General features: G+C 40.9%; 1 protein-coding gene across 1 annotated transcript in view; it reads left to right on the forward strand.

The window, feature by feature from the left end:
* Nucleotides 1–1,260: 1,260 nt before the first annotated feature.
* The window catches only part of LOC121287557 (SAFB-like transcription modulator), a 103,127-nt gene continuing 84,606 nt past the window's right edge, over nucleotides 1,261–19,781 (forward strand). Inside the window, exons 1-4 of the mRNA XM_041205488.1 lie at nucleotides 1,261–1,454; nucleotides 9,363–9,453; nucleotides 11,011–11,072; nucleotides 14,894–14,933. Coding sequence (XP_041061422.1) covers nucleotides 1,329–1,454; nucleotides 9,363–9,453; nucleotides 11,011–11,072; nucleotides 14,894–14,933 — 319 coding nt within the window. The 5' untranslated portion in view covers nucleotides 1,261–1,328. The remainder of the gene's footprint in view (nucleotides 1,455–9,362; nucleotides 9,454–11,010; nucleotides 11,073–14,893; nucleotides 14,934–19,781) is intronic.

A 19,781-nucleotide genomic window follows, 5' to 3' on the forward strand; every position in this document is an offset into this window, starting at 1 on the left:
CTGGCTTGGCACTTCTGCACCAGCGGGACTCATACTTCCACAACATCTAGCTTCGGATTGGATCTGGATCTTGAGCAGGAGCTTAACACCAGCAGAGGGAAGTGGCGAGAGGATTTGCTGGGGGGAAGAGGCCAGAAGGGGGAGGGGGAGACCACAACTTGGAGTGTTGGGAAGAGGGTGTATCTGCATGACCAGAAGGATCAGGGAGCGGGAGGTTCGGGGAAAAAGCTTCAACAGCAAGCAGGAGGTATGGTATGTAGAAAGTTACATTTTTCTTTTAAATTAAGTTTAAAAATATAAAAATTATTTCATTTACCAATGTAGGAATTAATTTTTTTGGTTATTCTGAGAGACTTTCTAATAGGAAGATCCTACAGACCTAACTCTTGTTTTAACATTGATTCCTACAGGAACCAATGTTTCACTTGAAGTCGTGATTTTCAGGCACTCAACCACAACTTTGGGTGAGGACTTACCACATGGACTGCAGTAGGTCAAGACAGCAACTCATCACCTCCTTCTGAAGGGCAATGAGGGTGAGCAATACACACTTGCCTAGACAGTGAAACTCACAGCCCATGAGTATAAACAAAAACCTGAGAGAAAAATCAGAGGGTCATTCAAAATTGTTTTATTTTTCATTTTGTTTTCCCACTTCTATTTTGTAAAACATTGGAGATGGAGAAAGGGGTTGTGTAACTGATTGTCATCAGCCAATTAGAATGAAAAGTCTTTAAACTTTCCAATTGGTGTAGGGTAGACCAATGACAGGAGTGGTGGGGATGGGACAGCTGGAAGTTATATGGTGATTTTTTCCATGAATATATTCAGCCAGAGTTCATAACTGTACATGATCTGCACCTTCTTGTTAAAAAAAACAGATGTTGGAAATGTGAAGTGAACAGCCCTATTGGTCTAAAGGGGCTAAGAGCCAGTTGTCATTAAAACTGCGCCTGGCCTCTATCGCACTGTTAACACCAGGCGATAACTTACATTTATGTAACGTCTTTCACGTCCTGAGGGTGTCTCAAGGTGATTTTGTTCCTGAAATGTACTCACTGCTTCGATGTAGGAAACATGACAGCCAAACAGCAGTGAGAGAAAGAACGGGATAATCACTATTTAGCGTCTGTGCTGTTGGCGAAATTGACAGCGCTGGGGATGCCGCACAGAGCGCCACCGCCCGGTCGGCGGCACGCAGCATTGTTCCAACCAGCGCATGCGCAATGAGGCGTTTCCCACCCGAGCGCATGCGCGGCTTCGGAAGCGAGAGGGAGCCATTTTGTTGAGCTTCCCATTCCGGTGTTGCGTGAGGCCGAGCGGCTGCAATGGCGAATGAGAGCGAGGCCGCGGCGCACAATATCACTGAGCTTAGTGTGGTGGACTTGAAAAGGGATCCGAAAAAGGGAAACACGGAAGGCAACAATAGCAATCTGATTGTGCAGCTACACCAGGTGAAGTACCAGGGAAGGGGGGCGCGGGAGAAAGAAGGGCCTGAAGTTGGGGAAGGGGCTGGGAAGGTGGGCGGAGCTAATGCCTGTTTGGAACGGGAGCGTGAGGGAGCCTGGAGCACGCGCCTGATGGCAGGAGCCCGGTCTGCAATATGTGTGGCAGGGCAGGGCCTGGAGTTGTGCTCAGTAGTGGGTTGTGATGGCTAGCTTGCTTCATTGTTAGTTTGGGCGGCGAATCTAATCAGAAAGGACACACACACTGGCCCAATAACCCAGCACCTTTGTGATCACTCAATGCCATCACCTTGTCGTCTTGTCACAAGTGGGTTACCTCTTTTTCTGAGCTGAAAATTCAGCATGGACTGGGATTAATTTCCAGGAGTGCCTGTTTAAATTGCAAGCCTTGAACTCGGGCATCACCCCCTCAGGAAGCAGTACCAATGTTTACAATGAATCATAACCATTAAAAAGTGCTGAAATCCAACTGTTACTATGTTGTCATGCTGCTTGTAAATGTGAAAGAAAAGTAGGAACTCGAATAGGTTATTCAGCTACCTGAGCCTGTTATCCTATTCAGCTTGAATTCTCTACCCCAGAGGGTGTGGAAGCTCAGTCATTGAGTATGTTTAAAGCAGACATTGGTATTTAGGAATCTGTCAGTGACATAAAGGAATTTGGGGACAGTGCACGGAAAAAGGCATTGAAGTAGATGAATAGTGGAGCAGGCTCAAAAACAAAAATACCTGGAAAAACTCAGCAGGTCTGACAGCATCTGCGGAGAGGGATGCAGTTGACATTTCGAGTCCGTATGACCCTTCATTGTGGAGTAGGCTCAATGGGCTAAATAGCCTACTCCTGTTTCTCTGTTCCTATCCTGGCTTTTCTGTATCTTGGTCCTATTTACCTGCTTTAGCTCCATATGCCTTGATAACTGAGAAAAATACGTGACACTGTGTCCAAAATAATCCTTAGATGGATTAACCAATGTTAATAGGATTGCTAATATAAAAACAAAAAACTGCGGATGCTGGAAATCCAAAACAAAAACAAATACCTGGAAAAACTCAGCAGGTCTGGCAGCATCGGCGGAGAAGAACAAAGTTGACGTTCGAGTCCTCATGACCCTTCAACAGAACTAAGTAGAAATAGGAAAGGGCAGTTCACCCCTTTCCTATTTCTACTTAGTTCTGTTGAAGGGTCATGAGGACTCGAAACGTCAACTTTGTTCTTCTCCGCTGATGCTGCCAGACCTGCTGAGTTTTTCCAGGTATTTCTGTTTTTGTTTAATAGGATTGCTGTTTTGTAGATGAGACTTAATAATCAATTAAAAGGATTAAGGTTTTGCAGTGGTAGTAAAGCTTTGCAATGTTTTGTTACAAAAGTATAATAATTCTCATATTTTTCTGGTTTGTTGTAAAGTGAGTTAATGGGTGTGAGCATAGAGGGTTCTGTCTCTGATTTAATTACATTTGAAATCTGGTAGATTGCAAGCTTGAAATTATCAAAAGAAGCTAGGTGTAAAAATGTACTTGAAATGCTAATGAGTAAACATGAATGCTGTCTTAACATGTAAGGTGTGAAAGGAATTTGCATTTTTAGATAAGTGAAGGGATTGTTTGGATTTCAAAGGGATGTTTACAACTAGCCAGATAAGGAAGGCTAATGAGTGTTAATTTTTCCCTAAGGTTACTGACAATATTGGCAACATGAAAGTTTTTATATTATGGGGAAGGTACAGTTCCAAAGATCTGTGGAACTATGGAATTTGCATATTAGACAGAAACATATATAAAGGAGAATGAAAGGCTATGTTGGGTGCCATGTAAGATCTAACAGGTGTGTGTGAAACAGCCTTGAAGAATCCTCCAGCCATTTGTGCATAAATCTGTTGGGTCCAGTAACTGAAGTTGGAGAAAACTATTTGGAATTCCACTGTTAAGTGGATACTGTTAACTTGCTGGCTTGGTTTTTTAAAATCTAAATCTATTTTGGACTGTTGCCTTAAAGGGGATGTGTAACTGGAAGTCAGGTTAATTAGGAATTTTAGGATGTGTCATAGTATTAAGTAATTGTAGTCTTATGTATGTTCTTGAAATCTTTTAGTTTGTTAAATATTTTAACTTAATCTTTTAAAATCTCTAAAGACCTTGGTGGACTCATTACTTCTGAATTCGGTGCACACATCTTCTCATGATAAATACAAATTGCAAAATCGTTGTGATAGCGTGGCCACATGTCCCTTATGGATTTGATCTGCCTGGCACACATCATCTGCCACATCATAAAATTGGGGCTTGTCTGAGATATTTGAAATTCTTTGGTTGGTTTGGAGTTGGTGAATCTTAAGGCTATAAGTACAAGAAGCATACTGAACTCAGGAATTGGTGCGAGGGATTTTAAAGTGGTGAGACTGCAAAAATGGCTTTATCCATGGCTAAAACTTTTCTGGAAGTAGAAGATATAACTCTTATTGGGTTACAAAAAATATCTAAGGATAAGTTAACAGAATTGGTGAATAAGTTGTAGTTAAGATTACCTGTAGTTGCAAAGAAAGCAGACATAGTTGAAGTGATAGCGCAGCATTTGAAGTTTGAAGGGATACCTGAAACTAGTGCATTGGAAATGAGAAGACTGGAATTGAAGGAAGAGGAAAAGGAAAGAGGGTATTTCAAAGGGAGCAAGCATAAAGGAAGGAGAGAGAAAGAAAACGAAAGGGAATTGGAACTGGAGAAATTGGCAAGGGAGGAAAGAGAAAATGAGGGAGAGAGAGAGAATATCAGCTTAGAAGTTGGAAGTTTAAAAAAAGAGATCTCAGATGCTGAGGAAGGTTCTGATGTGGAAATAGCCACTTTCAGTCTAAAGCCCAGTGGGGAGATGTTTAAATGTTTACAAGCTCTTCCAAAGTCTAAATGTTGAGGCATTCTTTATCTCATTTGAGAAGATAGCTAAGCAGATGAAATGGCCACAAGAAAACTGGACTTTGCTTTTACAGTCTAGGTTAGTAGGTAGAGCTCATGAGGTTTATGCTTCAATGTCAGAAGAAGCATCGGTAGATTATGATGCAGTAAAAAAAGACTCTTGAGTGCCAATGAGTTGGCTTCTGAGGTGTACAGGCAAAAAAACAGGAATATAAGGAAACGGCCTGGGCAAACTTGTATTGAGTTTGAGAGAGTAAAACAAAGTAATTTTGACAGGTGGGTGTGGGCATTAAAGGTAGAGACAACATATGCAGTCCTTAGAAGTAATCCTTTTGGAAGGATTTAAAGATTCAATTCCTTCAGTAGTGAGAACTCATGTGGAGGAAACAGCAAGTTAAAACAGCAAGACAAGCAGCAGAGATAGCTGATGATTGAATTAGTTCATAGACCTAAATGTGTTTTTTCATCACCCTTTTAAATCAGAGAAGGATAGAAAGAAAGAAGATCAGGGAAGAGAAGGAGTAGGTAGAAGTTCTCAGGAAGTTTTTTCTCAGACTGAAAAGGAAGGTGCTGAAAGTAGAAGTGACACTCAGAAATTGAGATTTTTCATTGTAATAAGGTTGGGCACACAACGTCAATGTGTTGGACGTTACAGGGAAAATCTGTTGCAGTAACTGGAATGCAGAAAAATTCCGCAAGTAAGAGGACTGTGGGTTCTGAGGTTCAGGCACATGAAAAACCAGTAGTTTATGTACAGGTAAAGTGGTAAGAATCAATGATCGGTAAAGAAGTGAGAAAGTGTTCACAATTTTTTTTATTATTTATTCATGGGATGTGGGCTTCACTGGCTGGGCTTGCATTTATTGCCCATCCCAAGTTGCCCTTGAGAAGGTGCTGGTGAGTTGCTTTCTTGAACCACTGCAGTCCCTGTGGTGTAGGTACACCCACAGTACTGGTAGAGAGGGAGTTCCAGAATTTTGACCCAGCGACAGTGAAGGAATGGTGATATATTTCCAAGTCAGGATGGTGAGTTACCTGGAGGGAAACTTCCAGGTGGTGGTGTTCCCATCTGTCTGCTGCCCTTGTCCCTCTAGATGGTAGTGGTTGTTGGTTTGGAAGGTGCAATTTAAGGAGCCTTGGTGAATTCCTGCAGTGCATCTTGCACTGCTGCTACTGTGTGTCGGTGATGGAGAGAGTGAATGTTTGGATGTGGTGCCAATCAAGTGGAGAGTATTCTATCACACTCCTGACTTGTGCCTTGTAGATGGTGGGACAGGCTTTGGGGAGTCAGGAGGTGAGTTACTCGTCTCAGGATTCCTAGCCTCCAACCTGCTCTTGTAGCCACAGTTCAGTTTCTGGCCAATGGTAACCCCCAGGATGGTGATAGTGGGGGATTCAGCAATGGTAATGCCAATGAATGTCAGGCGACGATGGTTAGATTCTCTCTTGTTTGACGCAAATGTTACTTGCCATTTGTCAGCCCAAGCCTGGATATTGTCCAGGACTTGCTGCATTTGGACATGGACTGCTTCAGTATCTGAGGAGTCGCAAATGGTGCTGAACATTGTGCAATCATCAGCGAACATCCCAACTTCTGACCTTATGATGGAAGAAAGGTCATTGATAAAGCACATGAAGGTGGTTTGGCTGAGGACACTACCCTGGGGAGCTCCTGCAGTGGTGTGCTGGAGCTGAGATGACTGACCTTTAACAACCACAGCCATCTTCATTTCTGCTAGGTATGACTTCAACCAGTGGAGAGTTTTCCCTCTGATTCCCATTGACTGCAGTTTTGCTAGGATTCCTTGATATCACACTGGGTCAAATTTGGCCTTGGTGTCAAGAGCTCTATACCAACTTCTTTGAGCTAAACACTTCAGTTTCATTCTCTCTCCCTGAACAATCTTATCAAAGATAGTATCTTGTTACTACACAAACTGAAAACAATCCAGGTGTTTTCACAAGAACTCTCACCTCACCTCTGGAGTTCAGCTGTTTTGTCCATATTTGAACCAAAGAAGTTCGGAAGCGCACGTTGCAGAAATGTTAAAGATTCTGTATGTGAAGCGGAGGTTAAGAGACATTGGGGCTAGTTAATCCTTAATGTTATAGGCTAGTGATATTTGTTGTTCAGAGTGACTAATCCTAGAAAAGGTGATAAGTGGGGTTCATAGAGATGCTAAACCTATTCCATTGTCGAAGGTAAATTTAAAGAGTAAGTGGAAAACAGGTGAGGTGATTGTTGAAGTAGTGGAAAAATTGCCCGTAGGAGGGATTCAATTTATTTTAGGTAATATAGTTGGGTCACAAATGTAGGCGATGCCTATGGTGGTTGAGCAGTCTGGGGCGGTGCATTCATCAGAAGTGTTGCGGAAAGAGCATCCTGGATTGTTTTCAGTTTGTGTAGTAACAAGATCATAAACTCACATGTTGAAACAGGAAGAGGAGAAAGTTAAAAGGCGGGGCAAAGGTGTGGAAGTTCAATTAGTTGATATTATCTTTGATAAGATTGTTCAGGGAGAGAGAATGAAGCTGAAGTGTTTAGCTCAAGGAAGTTGGTAGAGTTACAACAAAAGGATCCACGAATAAAGAAGTTATGTCTGACAGTTTACTTAGAAACAGAGGCAGAATGTATTCCAGAATGTTATTACCTTAAGGGTAATGAAGAAGTAGAGGCCAAATCAGGTTTTAGCCAATAAAAAAGTGCATCAGATAGTTATACCGTCTCGATACTGAGAATAACTCATGAAATTCCAATGGGGGGCATTTAGGAATTTGGAAGACTTAGGCGAAAATACAAAAACATTTTTATTGACCTGGATTGCATAGAGATATAGTCAAATTCTGTAGAACATGTCACATATGTCAAGTGACAAGGAAACCACAAGCAGTAATTAAACCGGCACCTTTAATTCCAATTACTAGGGTCATGATTGATTGTGTAGGACCCCTCCCTCAGACTAAAAGTGGAAATCAGCACTTGCTGACAATAATGGACGTGTCTGCGAGGTTTCTGGAAGCAATACCTTTGCGAAATATTACAGCAATGGGGATTGTGGAAGGGTTATCTAAATTTTTACGAGATATGGTTTGCCAAGGAGAACAGTCCCAACCTCTCCAATCTATCCTCAAAGCTGAAGTTTCTCATCCCTGCAACCATTCTTGTAAACCTCTTCTGCACTCTCTCCAGTGTGTTCTCATCCTTCCTATAATATGGTGCCCAGAACTATACACAATATTCCAACTGAGACCGAACCGAGTGTCTTATATAAATTCAGCGTAGCCTCCCTACTCTTGTACCCTATGCCTCTATTAAAAAAGCCCCGATGCTATATTCTTTATTAACTGCTCTCCACCTGTCCTGCCACCTTCAATGATCTATGCACATATACACTCAAGTCTTTCTGCTCCTGCACCCTTTCAAAATTTCACTCATTTTATATTGTCTGTCCATGTTCTTCTTACCAAAATGCATCACCTCACACTTCTCCCTGTTGAACATTATCTGCCCACTCCACCAGCTTGTCTATGTCCTCTTGAAGTTCCACACCATCCTCCTTGCAGTTCGAAACATTCCCAAGCTTCGTATCATCTGCAAACTTTGAAATTGTTCCCTGCACACCAAGATCTAGATCATTAATATATATCAGGAAAGATGTGAGGAGAGATTGAACATTTTAGGCATATACTCACTAGAGTTTAGAAGGATGAGAAGAGATCTAATTGATGTATATAAGATGCTAAAGGGGTTAGACAAAGTAGATGTGGAGCAGATGCTTCCCCTTGTGGGGCATTCTAGAACGAGAGGCCATAGTTTTAGGCTAAGGGGTGGTAGATTTAAATCAGATATGAGGAAGAATCACTTTTCTCATAGGGTCGTGAACCTGTGGAATTCACTACCTCAGAGGGCAGTGGGTGCTGGGATGCTGAATAAATAAATTTAAGGAGGAGATAGATAGATTTTAAATTAGTAACAGGTTGAAAGGTTATGGGGAGAAGGCAGGAAATTGTATTTGAGGCCAAAATGAGATCAGCCATGATCATATTGAATGGCAGGGCAGTTTCGAGGGGTGAATTGCCTGTTGCTGCTCCTAGTTCTTATTCTCTTATGTTAAAAGCAAGGGTCCCAAAACCGACCCCTGGGAATCTTCACCAAAAACCTTCCTCCAGCCTGGAAAATATCCATTGACCATTACTCTCTGCTTCCTATTTTTCAGCCAATTTTGTATCCACGTTGCTACTATCCCTTTTATCCCATGAGCAATAACATTTCCCATAAGTCTGTTGTGTGGCACTCTGTCAAATGTCTTTTGAAAGTCCATGTACACCACATCAACGGCATTACCCTCAAAGAGCTTTTCTGTCACCTCTTCAAAAAAACTCCAGCAAGTTAGTTAAACACGATTTCCCATTTAGAAATCCATGCTGGGTCTTCCTTATCAACCTATATTTTTCCATGTGATTACTAATTCTATCCCAAATAATTGTTTCTAGAATCTTGCCCACCACTGAGATGAGAAATGTCTTCACTCAGAGGGCGGTAAACCTATGGAATTCTCTGCCACAGGCTGTGGAGGCCAAGTCACTGAATATATTTAAGAAGGAAATAGATTTCTAGACCCAAGGCGTCAAGAGGTATGGGGAGAGAGCAGGAGTATGGCAGTGAAATAGAGGATCAACATATTGAATGGTGGCACAGGCTCAAAGGACCATATCACCATTCCTGCTCCTATTTTCTATGTTAACCCCTTCATTGCAGGAGTTTAGTCGGTCACCTGGTTCTGTGTAGAGTACTGTACTATTGAAGAATATTGAGAAGTACAACATTTAGGAGTCCAAGATTGTTGGGCTTGTATGGAGACTGTATGTTATACTGGTTATCCCTCCTCACGTTGAATTAGCAATGAGCAGTTAAATGATGGGCCAGTTGGATCTGCTGATGGCTCCTTTTAATTTCTAGTAACTTGACTCACACAATGTTCATTACTGTCAGCAGTCAAAAGAAGAGGCAAGAGGAAACCCTGATGAAATTTCAAGCGCTCCAGAGATTCCTGGCAATAAAATACCAGAGAAGATGGGGAAAGGTAGGAAATTAAGTAACTTTCTGAAAGTATTTAAGTTTCTGTTTTGATGTATTTTTTGAGACTTTTCCATGCTAGAAGTCATAATGTTGAAATTAAACTGGAAATCGGGTGCTCATTGCAAGTTGTGTGGGTTAGATGCAGAACAAAACTCTGGCAACATTGCTTCGGCCTCAGAGTCTATTTCTATTTTTGACCAGATCTCTGATAATGCTAAGTAAGATTGGCTGAGTGGCTGCACTGTCTTGTGGATCCACTGTAACCAGATTACTAGCCCAGAATTATTTTACTGGAGATTTTTGCGTCAGTGAATAAGAAGCTTCCTTCTGAACAGCAAGGTCTTGATTTGAGCCCAACTCTCCAAAGTTTAAGGGCAATGGTCTAACCCATAGCATCACTACTTCCCAATAATCTGATGAGGGGTTTTGATAAGAGTAGATGGGGGAAAAACTTTTTCTGTTCAGGTCAATAACCAGAGGATACAGATTTAAGATAATTAGCTAAATTTCTGGTGGAAACAGAGAATCTTTCTTTATGCAATAAGTTACGAATAGCCTGAAAAGATTGTGGAAGCAAATTCAGTAGTAACTTTCAAAAGGAAACTGATAACACTTCGTAGGGAAATAGGCTGTCGTGAATGCTGACATTTACAAGATAGTTATGTTTTGAGATTTACCTTAAACTCAAAGTAAAACAGAGAATCTGGATAAACACACCAGCTCTGAATCATGCCCATATGATCCGAATGCCATGGGGAAAGAAATGTGAACATCAACCCTTGAAGAGGGGTGGGGGTTGCAGTTTTAACACCTTTCTACAGTATCTCAGAAAAAGGACAGCTCCTCTTTGAGACGCAGAAAAAAAGGAGCTACTACTATGGGGAAACAGATCAACTGTTTGTATGTTAACAACCAAGCTAGATACTTGTGAGAGTTCAGTTTCCATTTAAAAGAAAGGGAACAACGGAAGGGGCTCTTGAAAATTTAAGGAACAGAGAATCACCAAAGTGCTGGTGGTAATCAGGCCCTGAAAACACGAACATGGAGTGGAACAATTGTCAAAAGACACTGGAAGTTTCGACCTGGCATGGTGGAGAGAAGTGAACCTCCACTGGAGATCTGGGAATGACTGGGATTGTTCCTATAGTGCTACATATCTGCCAGGACCATGGTACACAGTGAAAGGCAATAAGACATATTTTGATTGCAATAGTTCATGTGGAAGTATCTTTTCCTTAATTAATAGGCAACTAATGCAAATTAATGTTTGATCTATATTGATTTTAGATTGTCACAGTAAAAGTCTTAAAATGTGAAATCTTGCCCTTTGGTTCTTTCCATTGGTTGTTGGGAAATTCATCTCTTTTAAAAAGCCTTCGGTCTCTAAGGGGAAAGAGCAGGGGAGTGGAACTGGTTGGGTTAATCTTTCAAAGAGTCAGCACAGACATGATGGGCTAAATAACGATTTGTGCTGTATGATTTTATGAACAAACAGTGGTTTCTGATGTCCTACAAAGACAAAATTAACTGGTGTAAATGCTACATTTGCTTTATTCTTTAGGGAACACCTTGAAGGATGATCAGACACAAGACTGTGGAGATGGGGATTTTAGTGAACAGCAAGTAAGTGCTTCCTCAGGGATGAATTAAGAAATGTAGACTACTTGTCTTGCCTTGTGTTACAAAGGTGTTTCTTTTCCCTATGCTAATACTCTTCACCTTAGTGAGCACAGAAATTCACCAAGAAGACATTATAGGAACTTAACTGATGAATAACAGATCATGCAAGGTTCTGGGTTCCTACAAGTACAAATAGCTTTAAGCTTTTGTGTGGAAAGTGTTTTGGATTCCAAAAATTTGAATGAGAATTGACCCCTAATTAAAATAATACTTTCAACTTATATTTTCAACTGGTCTTCTCAAGTATTTATTTCAAAATATATCTCTGAAGGAAAATTGGAAATTTAAAACAATTCCTCATTAAAACATCTATTGTCCTAGAAAGAATTTATTTTCAGGGCATCCCAAAGCTGGTGCCAATCAGGAGATGAATTGACTACCTTTTACACATAGCCATTTTTATAACTATGAATGAAAAGTAGGAATAATGAGGTTGTGGTGATGTGTTGTTGTTTTTTTAAAAATCCTTCTTGGGAAGAGAAGGTTGTGAACTGGCAAAGTACCATGGGAATTGTTTTTACTTCAGAGTGTATTGAGTATCTACAACATCTGTGTATCCGGAATCAAGTGTAGGCTAGACGTGATGGGATGGGAGGTTCCCTTTACAACAGTGGTTCACCAGCAGCTTTTCTATCAATTCACCAAATTTATTGAATTGGTTTCCTCACCATGATGGGATTTGCACTTACAAATTTTGGGTTGCTAGTCAAATACCATACACTAAACGAACATACCTATATAATTGGAAAACAGCATGCAAATAATCACACATGGGCAACCAAAATTATGTTGATAGAACATTTTTGAGCTGTTTTCGTGGTCATAACTTAATCATTGTTACTATATTTAAGTGTGCTCTATCTGTATCAAGATGTGTGTGCTTATTTATCATCGGTTAGATGATGAACCATACAAACTGTCATGCTAGAATTCTATTGCATTGTATTCTCGTCTTACTGTAAATTGACTACACTGAAACTTACTGGCATCAATACACAAAATAAATGACAGTTTGGTACTTTTTTTAAGCCTGTTTATTTGCAAGTATGATCATGCTCAGCAGTAGTAGTCATTCAGAGCATAGTGTGTACGACAAGAAAAGAAAATGGGCATGTCCTGTTTCTGCTAAATTTAACCATCCAACTCCCAACATTTTATGTGGAAATATGTATTTGTGTTTCAAATGCTTGTGCTTACCAAGCCAAATTCTTTATTGGAACCAAAGCTGTTATCATTTGAATGGCTGTCTGTGTGGCCATTTCTGCTTTCTGTCTGCTCTAAGATAAAACCCTGCCTGTGGTATTTGATGTTATAAGAATGTCACTTGATTTGTTTAGAGTATTAATGCCAGTATGTTTCTGTTCTGCTATACCTCAGCTGTACTTCACCACCACAAGTACCTCCCTCAACTCTTCACTGTTTCTAAATTATCAGACTGTTTGTCTGACATCCAGCACTGGATGAGCTGAAAGTTCTTCAGTTTAAATATCAACAAAACTTAGTCCCACTATTAATTCCATTCCATAGCCACTGACTCCATCCCTCTCCCTGGCAACTGTCTGAGACTAAACCATACTTTCACATACTTGTTGTCAGACTTGACCCTGAGTTGAGCTTCTGACCGCATATGTGTATCATCACTCAAACTGCCAACTTTCATCTCTGTAAACACCCAACTGTATCCCTGGTTTGGCTTCTGAAGCCGCGGTCCATGCCCTTGTCACCCCTAAACTTGACTACAGCAAGTTGCTGTCGGCCAACCTCCCATATTCTACCCTTGTGACCATCTGAAACCCTGTTACTCATGTCCTAACTTACAGCTAGTCCCATTCACCCAATCCTCCCCCGTAATGATCACTGACCTACATTGGCTCCCAGCTAAGCAACAAATGCCTTCTGGAAATCTAAGTACAGCACATCTACAAGTTCCTCTTTATCCATGTTGCTTGTTACTTCCTCAAAGATTTCCATTAAATTAGTCAAACATGATTTCCTGTGCAATATGGATAAAAAGGAACTTGTAAATGTGATGTTCTTAAATTTGCAGAAGGCATTTGACAAGGTGTCACACTGAAGGTTACTACCAAGACAAAACAAGAGCTCATGGTGCAAGGGGCAACATATTAGCATGGATAGAGGATTGGTTAGCTAACAGGAAACAGAGTAGGCATAAGCGGGTCAATTTCAGCTTGACGAGATGTGACGCGTGGAGTGTCACAGGGATCAGTGCTGGTGCCTCAACTATTTGCAATTTATATCAATGACTTGGATGAAGGGACCGAATATATGGTTGCTAAATTTGCTGATGACACAAAGGTAGGTAAGAAAGTAAGTTGTGAAGCAGACGTAAGGAGTCTGCAAAGGGACATAAATAAGTTAAGTGAGTGGGCAAAAACTTGGCAGATGGAGTATAATGTGGGCAAACATGAAGAATAGAAAAGCAGCATATTATTTAAATGGAGAGAAATTGCAGAACTCTGAGGTACAGAAGGACCTGGGTATCCTGGTACATGAATCATAAAGTTAGTATGCAGGTACAGCAAGTGATTAGGAAGGCAATTGGAATGTTGTTATTGCAAGGGGCGTGGAATATAGAAGTAGGGTTGTTTTGCTACTGTTATTCAGGGCTTTGGTAAGGCCACATCTGGAGTATTAGGTACAGTTTTGGCCTCCTTATTTAAGGAAGGATATAAATGGGTTAGAAGCAGTTCAGAGAAGGTTCACTCAACTGATATCTGGGGTATCTTATGAGAGAAGGTTGGACTGGCTGAGCCTGTATTTGTTGAAGTTCAGAATATTGAGAGGTGAACTTATTGAAACATCTTAAGACCCTGAGGGGACTTGACAGGCTGGATGTTGAAAGGGTGTTTTCTCTTGTGGGCGAGACAGTTGTAGGCGACACAGTTTAAAAATAAGGGGTCTCCCATTTAAGGCAGTGATGAGAAGAGTTTTTTTTTCCTGTAAGGGTTGTGAATCTTTTGAACTCTCTTCAAAGGGTGCTGGAGGCAGGGTTATTGAATATTTTTAAGGCAGAGATAGATGGATTATTGACTGACGAGAGAGTCAAAAGTTATTGGGGGTCAGTGGAATGTGGAGTTGAGACCACAAACAGATCAGCCATGTTCTTATTGAATGGTGAAGCAGGCTGAAGGGGCCGTATGCCCTACTCCTGCTCCAAATTCGTATGTTTGTATGTAACACCTCGGTTTTAAAATTCTTGTCCATATTTTCAAATCCTTCCACAGCTCACCCCTTCCTATCTTTGTAAATTCCTCCAGCCCCACTACCCTCCACAGTATATGCACTCTAATTCTGGCCTCTTGAGCATCACCAATTTTAATCACTTCACCATTGGTAGCTGCGCCTTCAGCCACCTGAAGCCCAAGCTTTGGTATTCCCTTCCTAAACTTCTCTGCCTCTTTACCTCTCTTGTCCTCTAAGGCACACCTTTAAAACCAAGCTTTTGGTCATCTGCCCTGATATCATGATGTGGCTTAATGTCAAATTTTGTTCTATAATGCTCCTGTGTAGCGCCCTGGGAGATTTTATGTTAAAGATGCCATATCTTGTCAGCTCAGATTACTTGTGTATGTACAATTACCATCATTGACACACACATCTGTAATCTACTAATTTAGCATACCTCCCATTATTCTTAATTTGATTCCTAATGACTTGATCAGTTACTCCATATGATAATATAAGTAATATGTATTTATCAGATGTGACTATCTCTAATGCATTTGTATTTCTGTTCCCTTTAGGAAATTAATGCCATATCAGGAGAAGCAGATGTTGTTGAAGGTGATCCATTTTGTATCCATGTGGCTCACTGCTTTACTTCTCAGTTTTCCCTCCCTCAAACCTACTCACTTGCAAGTGTGCATATTTAGTGATCAATTAGAAAATAACGCTCATACAGGAAAAATGGAAAATTGAGACGTGTCCTATACCTTTCAAATTGATCATTCAGCTACTAAACCCTTAGGGTACACCTGCTCCTACATGTGCTTTAAGTCAATTTAATGCTGAATTCTTTCTGTCCCCAACAGAGGTGGGAATACAAATGTGCAACCAACCAAACTGCTAAGTAGAGTATAAAAGCAAAATAATGTGCATCCTGGATATTTGAAATAAAAACCGAAATGCTGGTAATGCTCAGCAAATGAAAGGTCATCGACTTGTAATGTCACATCTGTTTCTCTCTCCAAAGATGCTGCCAGATCAGCTGAATTTCCAGCATTTTCTGTTTTTATTGTTAATTAGAGTATTTGAGTTATTTAGAAAGCTAAAAGTGCAGTGAGATAAAACCTACACACAGAGCCAGCTTGCCTTCTATCCAAAAGATTCAGGGTAGAGGTGAACGAAGTGGACTGTTGAATCTAATTTAAACAATGGGTAAATGAAAAGTTGAATTTATTACCATGTTGTCATTCTAAACTTAAATCTTCAAAGTTCAGTCTGCAGCCAGATCCATTAGAGCTTTTTCTTTTCAACTGTCTCTCTCTTGACCTTGCTCTTTTCAGTTTAGTTTTATTGAGCAGAAAACTGATCCTCCCACCATCAGTGGTACTCGAACATCAAGGACCCAAACTGTGTATTCCAGTGATGTCATAGACATGGGGATTTTCTTGCAATTTTTCAGTTGAATTAGAGACATCTTGTCCTTGGCTGCCTAATATGTAGAACCACATATTTGTATATGATACTTCTGTTTTGAGAGAACTTTGCAGACCTAGCAATGACTCTGTGTAAATACTCAGCACCAGACACAAGTGATTCCATGTCACTTCCCTGCATGCCTCATGCATTTCTATTCTAGGAGGTGATGGCAATCACTAGAAGCCCTGAAAAATGCTGTGGGAACAAGAGTTCAAATCCTACCACAGCAGCTGGTGGAATTTAAATTCAGTTAATAAAATCTGGAATTGAAAGCTAGTCTCAATAATGGTGACTCTGGAACTATCATTGATTGTTGTATAAACCCATCTTATTCACAAATGTCCTTTTAGGGAAGGAAATCTGTCATCCCTACCCAGTTTAGTCTACATATAACTCGAGATCCACAGCAATGTGATTGACTCTTAACTGCCCTCTGAAATGGCCTAGCAAGCTACTCAGTTCAAGTGTAATTAGGGATGAGCAACAAATGCTGCCCTTGCCAGCGACACCCATATCCCATAAAAGAATAAATTTCTGAAAAAGTTCTAGGACCTCCACATTTGAAAGACATGTATAGAAAAGCAAGTCTCTATTTTATGAACTTCTCCATTGGAAAGGGCAGCTGGCAATCTAAATTAGTAAGAGAAACCCATAGAGATTGTGGGTCTATGAACAGTGTTCACCTGTGACTTCATCGACCATGCTGTCAGCCTGTGCTCTGTCATGGTATTTAACTTCAGTGGAGGAGAAAGATAGGATAAAACAATCTTAATTGATTTGCTTTTTTGCAATCAGTGCCCAAAAAAGAGGCAAGTACGATAGAAGCATACAGCACAGAAAGATGCTATTTGGCCAAATGTGCTTGCACCAGCTCTTTGAAAGAGTTACCCAATTAGTTTCACCTCTTTCCCCATAATCCTGCAAATTTTGCCCCTTCAAGTATTATTCATCTCAAGGGCAACTAGGGATCGGCAAAAAATGCTGGCCTAGCCAGTGACACCTGCATCCCATGGATGAATAAAATAGTTCTGTAATTCCCTTTTGAAAGTTATTATTGAATTTGCTGCCATCACCTTTTCAACACTGCATTGCAGATCATAACTTGCTGCCTCTTTTATTAACCAATTACCATAAAGCTGTGCTTTCTGGTAACTTGGCCCATCTACCACTGGGAACAATTTATCCTGATTTACACTTAAGCATTTCTTTTCTAAGGAGAAGAGTAAAGAAGATGCTTGATAGAGGTGATCAGAATGATGAGGGGTCTGGACAGAGTAGTTGGGGAGAAATTGTTCCAATGAACACAAGAGTTGAGAACCAGAGGACCGATTTAAGCTAACTGGCAAAAGAACCTGAGATGATCAAGGTAAAATCTTTTTTATGCAGTGAGCTGTTAGGATCTGAGAGTGTGGCAGAGGCAGATTCCATTGTGGCTTACAAAAGGGAATTGGATAACACTCTGAAGGGAAAAAATTTGCAGTGTTGTGGGAAAAGGTGGGCGGGTGGAACTAGCTGAGTTGCTCTTAGAGATCTGGCATGGACATGATGGGCTAAATGGCCACCTGCTTGTGCTGTAACCATCCTGAATCTAATAAACAATGCAGAGTGAAAGTGTGTAGAACAGTTTGAAATGAGGAGGAACCCATTAAATAGATATGTCATCATATGATCCATGTATATGCCAATGTGTGTTTCGCATTGTAGAAATTAAGAGGATCTGAAGTTTTAGCAGTGGTATGCTATAATCATTTGTCAGTGACAATACTGTGTACAATTTAACGTTTTCTGTAGTAGGAGAGACGTTGGTCATTTCGCATTGTTTGGTATTCATTTATGAACACATACTTTTTGAAATACTGTATACTCAACTATCACATCTTGATCAAAAACAGAATTACCTGGACAAACTCAGCAGGTCTGGCAGCATCGGCAGAGAAGAAAAGAGTTGACGTTTCGAGTCCTCATGACCCTACAACAGAACTGATCTTTCATTACAAGGAGAGGGAAGTATAAGCTGGTTTAAGGTGCGGAGGGGGGGAGGTGGGGTGGGGTGGGGGGTGGGGCGGGGGGGGGGTGGGGAGAGAGAGAGAGAAGTGGAGAGGGCGGGTGTTAGGATAGGAGCAGATCATCAAAAGATGTCACAGACAAAAGAACACAGAGGTGTTGAAGTTGGTGATATTATCTAAACAAATGTGCTAATTAAGAATGGATGGTAGGGCACTCCAGGTATAGCTCTGGTGGGAGTGGGGGAGCATAAAAGATTTAAAAATAGTGGAAATAGGTGGGAAAAGAAAAATCTATATAAATTATTGGAGAAAAAAAACAAAAGGAAGGGGGAAGAAACAGAAAGGGGGTGGGGATGGAGGAGGGAGCTCAAGACCTAAAGTTGTTGAATTCAGTATTCGGTCCGGAAAGCTGTAAAGTGCCTAGTCGGAAGATGAGGTGCTCTTCCTTTTGTTTTTTTTTTCTTCAATAATTTATATAGATTTTTCTTTTCCCACCTATTTCCATTATTTTTAAATCTTTTATGCTCCCCCACCCCCACTAGAGCTATACCTGAGTGCCCTACCATCCATTCTTAATTAGCACATTCGTTTAGATAATATCACCAACTTCAACACCTCTGTGTTCTTTTGCCTGTGACATCTTTTGATGATCTGCTCCTATCCTAACACACCCCCCTCCACCTCCACTTCTTCTAAACCCACCCCCCACCTTAAACCAGCTTATATTTCCCTCTCCTTGTAAAGAAAGATCAGTTCTGTTGAAGGGGCATGAGGACTCGAAACGTCAACTCTTTTCTTCTCTGCCAATGCTGCCAGACCTGCTGAGTTTGTCCAGGTAATTCTGTTTTTGTTTTGGATTTCCAGCATCCGCAGTTTTTTGTTTTTATCATGTCTTGGTGTTCAGTTCAGCAACTCTGAATTTATAGGAGTTGACTAAATCTTTTCCGTTCTCCTTGGTTGAAATTCTCTTGTTGACACTGTTATGAAGATAATGATTTTTAATCTGCCAGCTGGAAACATGAGCTTTAACGTTTAAGAACAGACTTTCTAAAAACAAAAGGCTTAAAAAGATGACAGGAAATCACAGCCAAAAAAAATGGCTGCCCCAGTTTGCATCACTATGCATTCCACATTCCACTTCATTGGGATGGAGATACCAGTTCTGTAAAGACTCTACCAATTTTGGTCTCCTTATTTAAGAAAGTGCATTAGAAGCAGTTCAGAGAAGGTTCACTTGACTGATTCCAGGGATGAGGGAGTTATCCAATGAGGACAGGTTGGACCTGTATCCATTAGAGTTTAGAAGAATGAGACGTCACCTTATTGAACATGTAAGATCCTGAGGGGTCTCGACGAGTGGATGCTGAAAGGATGTTTCCCATTTTGGGAGAGACCAGAACTAGGGGACAGAATTTTTAAAAAAGGATCTTATTGAATTGCAGAATAAGCTTGAGAGGCCTACAAGTGTCCCTCATGTCGATACTTGTGTGAGGACTGTTTTGTTTCTGTCGGAACTTGAGCGCTGGTGTTTCCTTCACTTCAGACCTAGCCAGAGGCTGCTAGAACACAAGGGAAAGTAAAGCGCCTAATGCTTAACCTCTACCCCTAGGCCCTTCCCAGCATCCTCCCTCTTGATGGTGTGGCCCTGGATCAGGCCCTTCCAGACCCGACCTCCTCCTTCTTGCCACCTTCACAACCATCCCAAACTCCTCCTCAGCAATATTAATCTCCATTAATTAACTGATAAAACTATGTGGTTTTTGTACCACAGGAGTAATCGTGATGTCTTTGAAAGCTATCTGCAATCACCTACCTGCCAAAATGTGGGGGGGAAACACGTGGCATCCACTTTAAAGCTCATCTGTTTAAATGCATTTGCACTACTGGTCTGCCCAATAAAGTGGACAAGGTAGTACCCTGAGTGGAACTGGTAAGACATTCTGTAGGAAATAGTGGGTGTTAAACGTGATTCGGTGCATTTAGT

This window comes from Carcharodon carcharias, chromosome 14 (genome assembly GCF_017639515.1).
Source record: "Carcharodon carcharias isolate sCarCar2 chromosome 14, sCarCar2.pri, whole genome shotgun sequence".
Taxonomy (NCBI): domain Eukaryota; kingdom Metazoa; phylum Chordata; class Chondrichthyes; order Lamniformes; family Lamnidae; genus Carcharodon; species Carcharodon carcharias.